The following is a 17,298-nucleotide window of genomic DNA, read 5'->3' as shown; positions in this document are numbered from 1 at the left end:
CCCATACGAGTGACTTCGCCTTCGCTTCTGTAAGAGGCTGAAGATGAACTCTTTCAAATTGAAACTCATTTTTTAAAGTCGGAACAACTCCTGACTTGCTTGAAGATGATGTAGCAGGATGGTATTAGAGAGATATGCTTCCCACAAGAAATTCGTATTTTATCCCTGAACTGCTTCTTCCTCCAGCACCCATTCAGCTTCACTTATTGCCACTTAAGATTTTTAGAAAGATTGAACACACGCACACACTCTGTGAAATGAACCAGGAACGTGTTGGTTTAGCATCAGCCACGATTGAGTTGAGCCTCAGTGGTGGGAGGATTGTTAATGTGGCAGCTGGCTCAATTTTCAGGTAGAGCCATTGCTGACTGATTACAGAACTGTTATCAAGGCTGGACTTATGTTTTACGGGGCTCTTTTGTTTTCCCCCAAATAGGGCCTTCTGCTTATCTAGGAGATAGCTATTCAAAATGACACTACTATCCCACTCCCTGCTGTGGGATGAGAAGAGTATGAAAGGTAATATAATTCAATAGGAAATCTTGTTTTGTTGATAATGACTGGGTGCTATGGTTTGAATGTGATTTGTACCCTGTGAAACTCATGGTGCGATTTAATCTCCATTATGAGACAGTAAGAAGTAGAATAAGGTGAGGCATTTAATAGGTGATTAGGGCTTTGCCCTAATGAATAGCTTAATGCACTCATGTGATTAATGGATTAATGAGTTAACCTAAGTGGGGGGAGGGAGGAGGATTGCTCTAAAAGCTTGTTCTTGTCTCTCACCATGTGAAGCATTTTGCTACCTTGGAACTCTGCCAACAAGAAAGTCATCATCAAATGTGGCCTCTGGACCTCCGATCAGAACCATAAGTGCCAGTAAACCTTTTAACAACTCATGTAGCCCATGTATTGTATTATGAGCAACAGACATAGATTACAAGGGATAATCATTTTCCTACAGTGGCATGCTCCAACAGGAACTCTACTTAATTACAAGAGAAACACTGGGCCAGAAAGCCATAGTCTGAGCCAAGGCTGAGCTGGCCTGTGTTTAACAAGGGGCTCTTTCAGAAAGAAGTGCCCCATTCAAAGAATTTGGTATTTGTCATGGTTATAAATTCTTATACTATGTCCAATTTTTAACAATCCAATAGATGACTTTGAATGATGGGTTGAGAGAAAATACAGTTAAAACCAGCATACAAATCCTACAAATACAAAATCTTAGGGAGATGATGCTGAGAGCTATTAAATAATAAAGTAATAACTTTGGGGTATTAGTTTTTCTTTTATTTATAACATTATGAAATTAAAAATTTAACAATAGCCATATTTAACAACCAATACAAAAATCCTTGAAAAAAAACTGAGAACTGATTTCCATATGCCAGTGTTCAAAGAATAAAAAGAAAATAATGTTAACTTAAACAATACGTAATGCACCTGATGTGTGCGAATGTATTGGTTTAAGTGTTTTTTAACACCTGTCGATGTTCTAGAATGTTATTTATGGATGCACAGCTCTAAAACAGTGACTGAAGTCATCAGGAGCTAGAGGTGTGACAGTTTTCTATGAACTTTGTGACTTGTATGTGAACAATACATTTCCTTTTCTATGAAAAGCAAATCACTGGGAAGACATTTGCTTACTGTCTTGTCATCTACATTGTGTGGTCTTCAATTTGCATACTGAAGCCCCAGTTCCCAGTGGGACTGTATCTGGGATGAAGAGAAACCAGACAACAGGGGCCATGCCTGTGTTTGCGCCAAAGCAAGGCTATGTGAAGACACAGTGGAGAGGCTCTCTCTGTAAGCCTGGAAAAGAAGTAGCACCAGAAACCTTCCTACAGGTTGACTGTGGACTTACAGACCCTCTGATAGGTAGAAAATAGATTTCTTTTCTTGGAGTTCTGGTCTGTCTTTTGTTATGGATGCCTGAGCAGACGCATAAAGCAAATGATGAGACCGGACTTAGCTACATGACATGAACATGATGCTCATATCTAAGGCTTTTTATAAAGCTGTGGCTATCACTTTCTGTTTGCCCCTCTGCCTCAAGGTTCAACTCAGTCCTCTGGGTCTCAGTTCAAACCTTGCCACCTTGGTGACACCACCTGCAGTTTTGGTTTTCCCAAGTAGCTGCTTGCTCTTTCCCGCTACAAACAGCTTTTTGCTTGTTTTCACTTCTCTTGGACTTAAGGTGATTCTCCTGCCTCAGTCTTCCAAGCACTGGGATTATACATAGAGCCACCGTGACGTCTAGTTTACAAACAGTTTTTTATAATGATAATCTTAGTGGGTTTTACCAATGCAAATCCCTTGTAGGCAAGTGGCCCCCACACTGGAAATCAGGCATGTGACAATTAAATTAAAAACTTAATGGAATAAAAATTTTTCACATAGTGAGGAGTCTCCTGTGAGCAGTGGCTACTGCACTGACCACTCAGGCATTAATAGCTTCTGTCCCTGCAGAAGGACCTATTGGATTCTACACAGTGGTAGACAACCAACAACGGACACAAGGTAGCCAGGCATCTTTCCATTTTCCCAGTTCAAAACTTAATGCCTGCTATGTAATAGGCCTCTATCAGCTGAATTAACAAAGGAAAACAGTGGACATTGTTCACTCTACTGTATTACTGTAAAAGAACCACAGTTCCCACAAGCCAGACGACCAAGCATAGACACCCAAATTTTTATTATTGACGAGCACAAAACTAAAAGCAAGCTATTTTCATTTTCTTCAGGATGAGAACACCAATACGCATCGTTAAGGTATAATTATAGACTCCATCTCTCAGTGGTTAGTCTGGAAGAACACTATCGATTCTAATTTATTTTTTCTAGGCCATCGAGGCTTCATTGCTCTATCAGTGACCCTATGGACTCATTAAATCTTTCAGCATGATATTTATGCAACTGTTTAATGAGTCCTCTAACACCTTCGGCTCTCTGAATCTCATGCCTGTTATTTTAGTGGTAAATGTCTGTCTTTAATTAATCATCTCCGTCACAGACTCCAAGGAGACCATACAAAGGTCACAGAACTTTCTGTTGGTGAAAGGATTCTTTGTTTACACATTTAAAGGCCTTCAAAGACACACACTGCAGACCTTAGAGGTCCCTTTAAGGTTTTAGACATCCTTACTCTCAAGAGAAATTCCTTTATTTCTTGTCTAAATCTTCCTAAATGTTACCTGAAGCAGTTATATTGCCTCTGTTGCCAAAAAATAAAAGAGCAGGGTGAGGGGTCACACTCTCCAGAGAAGCCCCTTCCTGTTGTGTGAGTGATACTTAAATACAATCTAGAAGGAGATGGTTCTCTTTCATGATAGTCTGTAGATTTTTTTTTGAGTATCCTCCAGTGTAAACAAGGGCATAATAAGGAGAGCATAAAAGAGATATGAAAGCCACCTGCTTAACAAATAAAACTATGCCCATAGCACAACCTACACACTAGCCTCTCATATACACTAGCCCCTAGTATACTTTAGCCCCTGGTCCACAGTAGCCCCTTATAGACACTAGCTCCTAGTACATACTAGCCCCTTTCTGGGATATTTTAGAAGAAAGCTTAATTAACAAGAATGCTTATAGAGTGCTGGGGATGTGGAAGACTTTACCAAGGAGAGATTAGGGACAGAAGAAAGAGTAAGATGCCAAGGGAACCACCTCCATTTAGCCTCTGGATTGAAGTCAACACCTATATGCATATGCTAAATGGTGAGAAGAGGTTGTGGGGGGTCACTAACTCTCAAATCTCCATTTTTTTCAAGGGTACAACACTGAGAACAAGAAGCCAGTAAAAGTGACGTGGTCAGAAGGTGTAGACAACAGAGAGCGTGAGATAAAACCTACTTTAAAATTACTTTAATTAGGATAACTTTTAATACCTTTCTATTGCCATTAGTTGGCTCTTAATATGCCGAAGCATGGGGGAGCTGTGTGTTCTATTCTTTTGTGTTCCCTGTTGGCAAAGTCTAGAACACAGCAGGTGCTTAATACATGTTTGTCATTATGTTATATTTTTTCCAAGGTAATGCCGTTAGTATTTTTAGAAGTGGGTCATTCTATGGATCCTTAATTTTTTCAAAGACTCACTTTATTTTAATAATGTTTATGTGTCTGTGTATGTGCGAACGCAGGTGCCCTTGGGGTCCAGAAGAAAATGTCAAACCCTTTGGAGCTGGAGTTCAAGGCAAATGTGAGCTGCTTGGCATCATGGGTGCTGGGAATGGAACGTGGGTCCTATGCAAGAGTTTAATAACCTCCTAAAACTGCGGAGCCATCTCTCCTGGTCCCGCCAGGTTTCTTATCTAGTGATTCACATCTATACAACAGGAGCAGACACTTCCTTGAAAGTTTGCTAGACAGTGATTTGTCACTATTCAAAACAGAAGCTGTAAGGATTAGAAGTCTGGTCTACCCGTTCAGCGCCACCCATTGAGCTCAGCTAATATCAAGGAGTGTACTTTTTCATCAGTGAAGGAAGTATGCACTCACCATTCTAAAAACATGGACCTCAGCTATCGCATACCTGTACACTAGGGACCCACCTTTTTCATATCATAAGCATGAGAGTTGTATGTCCTACTAGCTCTAATTAATTTGCTCATTTTCAATTGCTGTATATAAGTAGAAATGTTTAGTAAAAAAATAAGAAACATTTTGGGAAAATTAAAATTGGAACAAAAATGACTATATACTCTTACATAAGAATAATTTATATTTTTTAAACTATAAAATACTATAATTAGCTTTTTTCTGGTTTAGCAGTGAGACCTATTTTCCATGAAAAGCGTGAGGTTGGTTTATTTTTACATCACCCCTGCTTCTGAGCAGCTAAGGGGAACAAAGTACCAATGTGATTAAAGATAGCTTTTTGGAAGTCCAGGTACTATGGGAATACTCTTTTCAAAGATACATCATTTTGGCTTTTTTGTGTGTTTACTTTGGTTGATTGTTTTGTTGTTCTGCGCCAAGCAGGAAGCGCAGTTGTTAATCTGAAGGGAATAAAGTTGCTAATGGGGCGGCAATAAGCCCAACAGAACACTAGGACAAAGTGTAACATGTATAGTCTCTGCGTTTGCTTTGAAAACAATACTGTGTTCTTTGGGCCACTGTCATTTGTATCTTTCGAGAGAATCCAGAGTTCTAGTCATTGCACAGAATGCCTCACAATGGCTCTCAAAACAAAGCCAGTGAGATGCTCAGCTTTAAGGCACTGGATGCCAAGGCTTGATCAATCCAAGTTTGAAACCCGGGACCCACAGGGTGGAAGCAAAGAACCAACTCCTGCAAGCTGTCCCCTGACCTCCACCCGTGTGCCGCTGTGGCACCTTCTTTCCACAAAAAGAAATAAACTACCAGGCAGCAGCAAACTAACCAAAAAGACGACTTAACATTCAGATCCAAATGAGGAGGGTGCTTCCAAACCTCCCCTGTGGCTCAAGGTACAAGATGGAAATCAGTATAAGCCAACCCTCTTCCTCCACTCCAGGAATGAGCTTTATCATAGGTCCCAGAGTTGTCACTGATGAGAGGAGGTCAGAAATCATGACGAGGCTGTAACTTTGCTCTCAAACGCTCTTTTTTTCTCCTCCTCCTCCTTTTCCTCCTCCTCCTCCTCCTTCTATCTTTCCCCCCTTTCACTAACCAAGAGAAAAATAATGATATCAATGGGCCAAGCGTATGGTTAGATAAAAAACATAATCCAAGTATGAAGGCAGCTTACAGGCTTTTCCATATGCTTAAGACAGGATGTAGGAATGTTCTAGAACCCTGACAGTCACAGCATGGTCACAGGGAATGTGAATGTCTAGTCATTGAATGGGAGAGCTGGCTAGAAGAACAGATTCTTCTATCCAACTAGACCTCTTGGATCAGGATGTGTACTTAATAAGATGCCCAAGTAAATCCACAGACCCCTGAAGATTTAGCTGGCACTGAGCAACTGGTGAAGGGGGCCTGCTTGCAGGAAGGAGTTGCTTGCAGCCATTTTTGGACATGCTTCTATACTATGTTACATCACAGGCCAACAAATATTTCAAGAAAAATATTTTCAGTTTCACTGTAAAACTCGATTTTTGTTACACCAGAAAAGCATCTTGCTATTAAAGAAAACATTGTTCTATTTTAAAATACACTTTACTTTTTAATCTTTTAATTCCTTACCACAGTATCTTCATGGAATATAGTGTAATATTTCAGTACAGGCATATGGCATGTGTGGATCGGGATAAGGTGATTGGTGCACCCATCACCTCAAACGTATTGCATGGTGTGTGTCTGTGTGTGTGTGTGTGTGTGTGTGTGTGTGTGTGTGTGTGTGTGTGAAAGGGGAGGGAGAGCGAGAGTGTGTGTGCACATGTGTGTTGAACCCATTCAAAATCCTCCCTACTAATTATTTTCCAGTGCACAATAAGATGTTGTCAGCCATAATTAGCCGAGCTATTGTGCAGTTAGAAATTTGACCTTTTTTTTTTCTCTAATCACAAGGATGTCTCATGTCTCCTTCCAAACACACACGCTCTGGAATGGCACAGACCAGTTTTCAGATTAGTGTAAAGAATGCAATGAATTGTCGCAACACAGCTGCAAGCGCAAGTCTCCGGTCAAAGTTCAGATTTGCAGTCTGCTCCTGTCGCCAGCTGATAACCCAGTATTCCCACTGCAGGGGTGTGATCTAATGTTCTTGCTTCCACAGGACCAGGTTCATGACCTGTCCTCTTAACTCCAAATGTTGTGGGATAGTAAAATCAACTTTGCTGAATTTTTAGAAGGAACACTATGGTGCTGAGTAGAGTGGACTAAGATGATTCCCGGAGAGACTCCCCTTTAATTTGGGGCTGTGAGGAAAGGGGGACAGTGAGAGTCACCCGAAAATACACTTCCAAAGTGGGAAGAACAGATGAAGAGCAAGAAAAGAAAAAGTAAGATTAAAAAGGGAAGCCAATTTTGTAAACCAGAAGCAGAAGGAAGAAAGAAGAAGAAGAATGAAGAAAAGGGAGTTTATGTGCACGGGAAAGAACGCAAAGGATGCAGAAATCAACACCAGAGGAGTACAGGAAAGGCCAAGGAAGCCATCCCAGATGTGCCGGAAATTCCACAGGAACTAGATGAGACTGTGGAGGAAGGAGGGCTAGCTAGGCAAGCCCACACTGCCTGCACAGGGGATGGCCACACACCACCCTTCTCTCAAAGGGGCCCTCCCATCCAGTCCTACCTGGCTAGAAGGACGGCGCTCACCACTTGAGAGCTTGAGGGTTGGGGGGAGTAATGTTGGGGGGAACAGAGGGATCCTCATGGCAAGTTTCCGACAACACTGAGGAGGAGCCTTCCCCCTGTGTGGAGAAAAAGGGAGGCTGTCATTTCTATGGCAAGGAAATGGCTTTCTGAGTCACCTGGTGTTTCAAATGTAGGTCTGGGTGGTCCCTTGATGTGCCATCTTGAGGAGCAGTGTAACACCCTCCACCGCCCCTCAGCACCTGCAGGGCAGCACAGGACCCAGCTGGCTACCAATGCACTGGCACTGCTAATTGACTTCCTGACTCTTCCCCATCCTCTCCAGGGATGAGATGCTGGATGTGATGGCAACTTTGTGTGTCCCACTCCTCCAAGAGACCCGAGAAAAGATGATCTTGATTGACAGCTGTTCAGTGGGATGAGGCAGCCCAGTGAGTGGAGTTTTAATGCTCTACTTGCATCCCCAAAGAGAGACTGTTTTAAAACCAAGTCAATTTAATTATCCTTCCATGTACATAAAATAATTCAAAACTCTTTCCTGGAACACCCTTCAGCAGCATTTATATGTGACGACCATGGTGGCCCCCGAGTCAAGCAGCATGCAAATTTATGTGTTGTTCTATATCAAACAAGTGAAAATATTTACTGAGCAGCAAGAATGGGGCAAGCATTATTCCTGGGTTTCTGGAGTGCAGTGCATGGGCATCATCAAATAGAAGTGGAGAAAACAAACAGAAGGATTGCTTGTCCCCTGGAGGCTAACACCCTACTGGGGAAAGACAACCAGACTTAGAAAAAGAAATCTGACTGAATAGTAGACTAGGAGAAAATAAGATCAGAAATGGAAGTTGGTGGTAGTGTGCAAATTTAAGATTTTTTTCTTAACCTTCTTATGTATGGGTGTTTTACCTTTATGTATGACTGTGCATCACATATGTGCCAAGTGACCACAGAGACCAGCAGAATGTGCTGGGTTAGTAACTAGAGTTACAAACAGCTCTGAACTACCATATGGGTGCTGGGATTTGAACCTGGGTCCTCTGGAAGAGCAGCAAATATTCTTAACAACCTCTCCAATTTTGCCAGGTCCCAAATTTAAACAGAGTGATCGTGTAACACCTCCTCAAGATCTCTGATTTGACTTGAAATACAGGCGAGAGTTGCTCAATAAACACTTGGAGTATGAGGTCCAGTCTAACCAGGGCCCAAGGTGGGACTGGCTGGCTTGTTGGGGCTCAGTAAAAAAGCCAGAATGGCCAAACAGTGGTAGATCCATATGGAAATGAAGAATGGATACAGAATGAAAGGGTTGGATCTTGAGAGCATTTATTGTGAGAGAGACAGAGGCCGTCACAAAACCTTGAAGAGAGAAGTGACTTCATTTAAAGGCTGACTCTGGCTGCCAGGCTAAAGATAGGCTGTGACTGGACACCCAGCAAGATAACGTGTATAATGGGAAACCATTATAAGCCCAGGTGAGATGGTCGTCTTGACTTTGGCTAGGGTGGGTGCAGTGAATAAGTACTTGACGCCTTAATACGTTAGATTTCAAATTCTAGGGTTTTCGGATTCTGTCAAAGGGAAAGAGAAATAAGTAAAGATGCTGTGTGAACCTTTCAGATGGTAACGTCAAAACTTCCTTATCAGAATCAAGGATTCAACTAATGATTGAATAAATTCAGGAGGCTTGAGCCCACTGGTCTTTGCTGCTCATGTAAGATGTATGAATGCGACTTCCACGGCTGACTGACTACACTGACACCCAGAAGCATAACCCAAGAAACAGAGAAAGGAACTTTCGCGGTTAGCCGCTCTGCTCCTGTGTCAGGCAGAAGTTTGTACAATTTTCTTAGCACAGGGCCCTGCACTGGTCCTTTAATGACAGCCTTTCCTTTGGTCAAAAACTCACAGTTTGAGTTACCAAGGATTTCAAGAGTTTTAAGATAGACTCTTGGGATAAATGGTTAAATATGTATCTCGGTTTGAGTTTCACCATTTTCCCCTTAAAATGCCAAAAGCTTGAGTAAAATCATGGAATAGTTTTCAGATATCAACTATACTTTTATATATTTTGCTATAAATGTGTTTAATATGTATGTATTGATAATTTTCATTATCCCTTTTACCCCAAAAAGGGACTCAAAAATTAGAGATATATTGAGATTTTAAAATCCAATTAATAGTAGAAAAATGCAGGCAAAGATTCATGGTGGCATGAACACAGGACAGGAAGCTGAAAGGGGCCCCAAAGCTCCTGTCCCTGAGTGTGCAGGTTTTCGTGTATGTGTATGTGGAAAGATGGAACACCTCTCAGTCAATGCCCAACGCTAAACTGGGACTTAGTGAGAAGACTTAGAACAATAACTCAAGACCATCTCCTTAGCAGGTAGAAAGGATTCCACTGGAGTCTCTGACATAATTCATTATAACTAATTGCATATTCCCACATCATCTCATTACCAGGAAGGGAAAATCCAAAAAAAAAAAAGAAAGAAAAGAAGTTACCTGGGGAGAGAAAGGGAGGAAGCATCAACTGCCCCCGAGTGAATCTATGCTACAGCTTTGTTTAAACTTCAAATCCATCATGTTTTAGAAGTCAGCTGGTAACAGGAATCTGTGAAGCAGCCCAGCACACACCATCTTAAGGGGTAGCTGCTTCACAGGCAGAGATTGGTCAGTATGTTTCTGTCATAATCACATAGTCCAATTTTCCTAGAGACATTGAAAATTTATAAACACGAAAGTTTCTGACTTGTGCACAGCATGGGCAGCTATGCACATTACCTCCAAAGAGAGTGAGGGGAACGGCTAAAGCCGTCTATGTCTTCAGTTCCAGAGAGCCGAAGGGTCGCTGGGGCTCGGCAGTGGTTTTAAAACATTGGCATCTGTGACAGCAACCGCGGGCTCTTTGGTGACTTAGCTTCAGACAAATATCTGTCTAGACTCAAGCCTATTTGCGTGTCTTTCCTACTTTCTGCCTGCATTAGCTGGGGAAAACAGCTTTGTAAGACCGCATGGAGCTCAACCCTATACTGAGCGAGTCAGTTCCCCATCATGTACAAGCAGTTTCCCTGCAGACGTTGCATCTCTGTGGAAATGGGACTAAGCCAGACATTAAAGAATTAACCACTGCTATGAGGGACCATTTTGTCTCCAGAATTGGCTAGTTGGGTTGCTTAGGCTGTCTCTCCCACTGAAAACAGAAACAATTAGGATTTGATTTTAAAACTTTTAAAACTTTAGAAAACACTTAATCTTAAGGAATGACCAGGCCCAACTGAAAGGAACGAGGTACCCAAGCAACAAAAATCCAAATGCATTGCATTGCCCCCGTGGGCTCTTGTTCAAATTGGAGCATTAGGATTCCTCTCTGGAAACTTTGAAGGGTGAAGAGCCTGTACCCCAAGTCTGAGTCCTCTCCAGAGGGAAGTCACAGGGAATTTTCCCTACAGATAGCCCTGGCCCCCAGACCATTGACTCAACAATAACCCAAATAGAACTTCTAGAAAGAAAGGAAAGCACACAGCAAAGAGTTAAAACTAGTGATTGAGCAGGTAGAGCCAGTGCATCAGAAAGACGGTCAGGGAAAAGCAAAAACAAAAACAAAACTGTCTACAGGGAAGTACAAAATAAAAAAGATAAAAAATAATCCTAAGTTCAGAGGGGGGTAAAATAGAGTCTGATTTGTTCATGTGTGTGAACACTAGTATGAGGGCTTGCACATGCATGCAGACATATGTACAAACATGCACACAGAATGAGATCCTAGAAGTGAAGGAAAACATTAACTAGAAGCCACTGTTTGCTGACGTGACAGCTGATAGTTCTGATTGAACAGATGAAGCTCTGTATTGGGCCATTGCAAACACACAGATACATTTTAGAGTTATCTGTCTGGCCACTTCAAATACACAGATACATTTATAAAGTTATCTATATGATCATTTCAAACACAGAGATACATTAGCGTTATCTGTCTGGCCATTTCACAGAGATACATTATAGAGTTAGCTGTCTGGTCATTTCAAACACACAGATGCATTATGGAGTTATCTGTCTGACCACTTCAAACACAGAGATACATTATAGAGTTATCTGTCTGGCCATTTCAAGCACACAGATACATTATGGAGTTATTTGTCTGGCTACTTCAAACACACAGATACATTATAGAGTTATCTGTCTGGCCATTTCAAACACACAGATACATTATGAAATTATCTGTTTGGCCACTTAAAACATACAGATACATTATAAAGTTGTCTATCTGGCCATTTCAAACACTGAGATATGTTAAAGTTATCTGTCTGGATACTTCAAACACAGATACCTTTTAGGCTTATCTGTCTGGCTGGCCATTTCAAACACATAGATACATTACGGAAACACGTATAAGATAAAAGGGAAAAGTATAAGTCAAAAATGAAGTCAAAGGGGAGAAATACAAACCATATCTAAAGAACTACACTAACACTTAATTACACGGCAGGAAGGCAGCAGAATTTTATCTCCAATGAGCTTCCAGAAAGTAACTTCCAACACAAAATTCTATACCCAGTGAAAATGTCACTGCAGAAGGAAGGCAATATGGATTCTTGTGCACACATTTTGAACGAAAGAATGTTTGACAAAGAAGGCTGTGAGCCTGTAGATGAAAATGACTGAGCATTGATGGCAAGGCATACACTCATCTCATCTCTTGTGAGTTTGAGCATCTTTATGATCATCTCATACCATCATCATTGTCAGGGCCTTCCTCCCTCAAACTTCTGTAGAGCCTTTTCTCTCACTGAAGGGACCACTCCTTACGTATCAGTGAGGTGTATAACTAACACTTTTTGCTAGTGTTACTGTATTTTAGAGTAGTGACCAGAGACATTGATGCTTTTTTTTATTAAAATTTATTCTAATTTTAAGAAGTCTTTATGATCACAATAGATTTCAAAAGTAAATTGAGATGGGACAAAGAGAGTCAAAAATGGTCCTGATAGCCTAGTATCTTCCTTAAGGAAAATAAACACATCTCAGTTTTATATTCAAGAAAATAAAGGATAATTATATTTGTTTTCTAAGAACACAATGCTGTGCATAGATAAAAAATGAAAAATAATTTCATATAGAACAGATAAAATCAAACTACTGTGTGGGTTAATCAAAATTTGACAATGAGGAAGACATGGCCCAAAGGCAGCTGGCTCCCACTAAGGAGTTTGCGTTCCCAAAAGGGGTTTTAATTGATGCTGGCAGGGAAAATTCATGCTTATCCATCAAATGACAAAGACGAAAGGAGGTATACATGAATTCATTGAGGAAAGGTTTAACTTTAGATCCCCAGGTTAAGCCTTTCCCCTGTAACTACCAGGTCAGCTGCATTGAGGGCTCCATCTCAGAGATGTCATGCCCAAGATGAGCCACTCACAGAGATGTCAGAGGAGAAACGAAGAAAATCTGTCTATCTTCCCCTCATTGAGAAAAGAGAGAGGCAGTGGCTTCACAATGAGATGCTCTTCGGGAATAAAGGAAAATGCCCTAAAGCTTCTTGGAATTCTCTCTTGATGAAGATCTAAATTAAAGCAGAAAACCTATGGCCTAAGAAATACCGAAGACAAATTAATGTCAGAGAAAGAAGAAATTACGAATTTATCGACTGTTTTATGAGGTCAGGCAGACAGTTCATTAAAAAGTCTTGCCAGAAGATGATTTCTTTTACGAAAGCCAGTAGCCGCAGAGTGATCAATACACACTGGGATATCTGCAACAGATTGAGGGCAACGTGCTGGAATAAACCTCTTTCAAACGCTCAGGAATAAGAGCAGAAGGGTCCTCTGTATCAACATAGGTTAAGTCGACATGGGCAGTGGCTGCCTGGTAGTTGTAGCTGAGCTCTTGACTCACTTCCAACATGTTTTGTATGCACTAATTCTTTCTTATTGGCTTGGCAAACCCAGGTACAGAAATCCCAAGGAAACCAATTATGTCACTGAGTTGGAAGCCTGAGCAGTGTTCTTGCAAGCATCTGACGGATGCTGTGGTTGAATTTTGCAATAATTCATATCTTAGACACAATCGAAGACATACATTTAAGGGCTCAGTGAAGCAGTTGACCGCCAGAAAAGACATCTGAATATTTCTCGGGAACTGAGAACTCCATAGAAAAAGAGCAGAACATCACCTTTTAAAATGTCTACTGTCTGTAACTTAATAAGTCTCAGTGGGACTCAGGTACTGCAAAGGACAACTTGATCTTCTGTCAAATCGAGGGTCAAAATATTTGTTTGTTGTATAAATTGCCTTTAAGGATCAAACAGCTCTTTTTTTTTTCAGTGCCCTCAAAAGTTGCATGTCAACGAAACAGACGCACTGTACTTCTTTATAATGGGAATAAAAATGAATTCTGCCTACCAAAGGTGTCTGTTACTAGTCACACGTGGGGCAGTCGAAACTAAGCTTTTCCACGGGGGCCATCATATGCCCCCTGGCAAATAGGAATGGGAAATTGAAGATGCTGTTTCTGATTAACTATACTCTACTTCTATTACTCTGGTGCAGATTAGTAAGAACATGGAAACTTGGATTCATTGGGTGCCTGAGTTTGCTGCTGAGTGAAGGCTCCACAAAGCTCCACTTTGCATGAACCTTCAAGGCAGCTTGCTCTCTTCTGGGCCAGGGAAATGCCTTGCCATTGAAGGACTGTTGGCTTTCATCCATCGGGTAAATTTCTTGTCTTAACTTTCCTTGAACTTTTAAAAGACAAGAATGTGTTTCTCAGCAAGGAAGAACATTATGCAGATAAGTCTAGAGTTCAGAACATCTCAAAATCGTAGATTAGGATAAAAGAGGGCCAATCGAAGAGCTTTCTCTATGTTTGGGCCATGAGTGTGGACACTGGCATGTGACGTTATTACATAAATGAAGGGGGGTGAATTTGTATATTCAGTAGATGCTGAAAGACATTGAAGATGAGGAGAGATGTCATCTAGTGATATTTTTGCTATAAGCAAATGACTATGCATTAGCAGGTTCTATTAGAAATGTTTTCTGTCTCTGTTTTGAGAAGACTGCTGGTCTCCAGAACTAAGAGTGAACTCTGGGCATGTTTTCATGGGAAGAATGCCAGCTCTCCAGTTCTTTGTCATTGACTCAGGACAGTTCATAAATTTCTTGATGTCATAAAGCCACTCTGCCTTGTCATTAGGTTCACTGAATGGAACTTGACTCCGTGGTCCTGCTTTATAGCAACTATTGATCGTTTTCATTTCCTTCAGTTTTTCCTCTTCTGTCGCTGCTCTTATTAATTTTGTCCACATCGATGTCAAGCTCCAAAGCCCTCCCAGGATTGCATTCAAGAGGGATGATTTCAAAGGCAGTACTCTTCAATTTCTGGTCCACACCCCACAATCACAGAGCATCGAGGTCTGCTCAGGAACCCTGGTCTCTCCTAACCTACCCTTGCTCTTCTGGGCTTCAGTTCCCAGCTCACATTTGATCTTGCCATTTCCCTCTATTGCTCATTACTGCTGTTTGCAAGTCTGGATCAGGAGTGTCTCCAGATGCCCATGAATAAAAGCTCGGTCTATGGCTCAAGTGCTCCAAGAAGTTGGTAGAACCTTTAAGAAGGGACACAGGACTGAGCATGGTACCTTATACACCTATAGTCAGTAATGAGGAAGCTGAGGCAGGAGGACTGCTGTCATTAGGCTGTATAATGAGCTTGTCTCAATTTTTTTTTTTTTAAAAAAAGTGTATCTATTGGGAAGAAATGAGCTCACTGGGAATTTGCCCTTGAAAAGTACATTGAGATTTTGGTCTATTCTCTATGTTTCAGCTTTTGTTGCTAAGCATAAACACAATTCCTCTACCATGTTCTATCTCCATGACCTGGTGTGCTACTATAGGCCCAATGCAACAGGGTCAGACAATGTGAATCTAAAATCTCTGAGCTCGTGAGCCAACATAAACCTCTTCCCCCGTTGAGCTGATGATTTCAGGCATTGGGTGGCAGAGGTGGAACACTGACTAATGTTCCTCCCTCCTTTATTATCATTTTCTTTCATTTGCTTCATATCTTATGGGTTCACGTGACTTTTTGTATTGTTTTGATGGAGACAGTGTCTTACATAGATGGCTTGTAGCCAAGGGTGACCTATAAAAGCTCCTGATCCTCCTGCTTCCTCCTGCCAAGTGCTAGGATTATAGATGTGAGCTACCACGGCTGACTTCACATGCGATTTCTCATTTTATTATCGAAGTAATGGCTCTGAAAACACATTCTTAAGCTTCAAAGGACACCCTTAAGTATATGATTTGGCTTGACATGGAACCAACAACCTTCAAAGGCTACCTTCAAATCCACTCACAACATGATGACCCTATGAAGAGCGTCACAGACAAAAGAGCAAGCTTATCTTGGCTCCTAGTCACACTAAGCAAGAAAGACAAGGGAATGATTAAGAATTCCTAGGAACACTTTAGATCTTTCCGAAGAAGCCAAGGAAGGAGAAACAAAAGCCTCTAAGTACACAGCCGTAACACAAAGCCCTGATTACTGGGTATTCAGTATTCGATAAGAAAGCTTCAATTGTGTGTAGGCTTCTGCTGACCATAGCACCAAGAAGCTGAACTCCTTCTGTTAGTATCCAGGCACACCTTGGCCCTGCCCCTTCGGCACAGTAAACCCTCAGCTTATGGCAATAAGTTTCACTGTACACAGTGCAAAGGTCTCTTTAAGAGACAAGCTCCAGCTGGGTAGTGGTGGGGCATGCCTTTAATCCCAACACTCAGGAGTTTGGGGCCAGACGGATCTACAAGAGCGATCTACAAGAGCGAGTTCCAGGACAAGCTCCAAAGCTACAGAGAAACCTAGTCTTGAAAAAAACAAACAAAAACAAAAACAGGAGACAAACTCTGCCCATTCCCGATTTCTCTCTTCCAGCCCAGGCAAGTTGGTCTCAGCCTCTGTTCTCCCCTCTGCTCTTCTTTTCTCTTCTGCTCACCCTCTGTCCCTCTCTCATTCTCTCTTCCCTCCCTTTTAATGAAGCTCCATACTTAAGCTCTCTCTTTTGAATGGTTCTACATAAGATGATGATTCAGGAGCTTTAGCATCCAGCTTGTCGTTGACTTTATAACCCGAGGACAGCAAGCATCAACTATGAAATTCTAAAACCGCTGGTTCTCAGAGAGGTTGCTGAGCCACTAAACTAGCTGCCTGTCTCCAGAACTGGCTACCCATCCCTAGAAGCAGTCAGCTCTCCCTAGAAATGCCTACCCATCCCCAGAACCACTCATTGCAATTTGAATGAGGAGTATCCCCCACAGATTCATGCATCTGAACACTTGTTCCCCAACTGGTAACACTGTTTGGGTAGATTATGGAACTTTTAGGACAAAGAACCTTTCTGGTGGAAGGACATCACTGGGAGTAACCTCTGAGGGCTTAAAGCCTCAACCTACTTCCTGTTCTCTCTTCTCTGCTTCCGGCCTGTGGATGAAAATAGACTCAGTCAGCTTCCTGCTTCAGCCACATGCTGCCCTGTCTCTTTTGCCATTATGTGTGCTCTCTTTCTGTCTCTCTGAAATGGTAAGCCAAAATAAATTTTTCTGTAAATTGCTTTTGTGCATGGTGTTTTATCACATTAGAAAAATAGCTAATATAGTATCTACAGTATTCCTAGAACTGTCCCTCCATCCTTAGAGTTGTGACACCGCTCAAATAGTAATAGAGTCAGCTAGTAAGCTGTTACTGTTTACGTTCATTATTTATTTATTTACTTAGCTAAAAATGTGGTCTCGCTATATCACCCAGGTGAGCCATGATCTCCCCGTCTTCCTGCCTCCATCCCCAAAGTTAATGGGATTATATATGCATGTGAGCATGCCCAGCAGGTTTAATTTGCTTTTCTGCAAAATTGTACTTGGGCAGCTAAATTGACAAAGGTTATTAGTCGTTTTAATGCTTGGTTATATCCAGTGAAGAAGATTTAAGGTGCTTTAATAGCCACTTACTTAATTTAATCATGATGACTAGAACAGCCACATGTGTGGTGCTATATG

At 41.5% G+C, this 17,298-nt stretch overlaps 1 protein-coding gene across 2 annotated transcripts in view; it reads right to left on the bottom strand.

The window, feature by feature from the left end:
- Positions 1 to 17,298, bottom strand: part of Plcb1 (phospholipase C beta 1) — a 678,563-nt gene that overhangs the window by 64,845 nt on the left and 596,420 nt on the right. Inside the window, exon 32 of one of the 2 annotated variants that reach the window (XM_075962281.1) lies at positions 7,229 to 7,346. The exons of the other annotated variant lie outside the window; for it this stretch is intronic. Coding sequence (XP_075818396.1) covers positions 7,248 to 7,346 — 99 coding nt within the window. The 3' untranslated portion in view covers positions 7,229 to 7,247. The remainder of the gene's footprint in view (positions 1 to 7,228; positions 7,347 to 17,298) is intronic. 2 annotated transcript variants of the gene reach the window in all.

The sequence above is a fragment of the Microtus pennsylvanicus genome, chromosome 2 (assembly GCF_037038515.1).
Source record: "Microtus pennsylvanicus isolate mMicPen1 chromosome 2, mMicPen1.hap1, whole genome shotgun sequence".
Classification (NCBI taxonomy): domain Eukaryota; kingdom Metazoa; phylum Chordata; class Mammalia; order Rodentia; family Cricetidae; genus Microtus; species Microtus pennsylvanicus.
The sequence above is the reverse complement of the archived record's forward strand: the minus strand, read 5'-3'. Positions and strand labels throughout refer to the sequence as shown.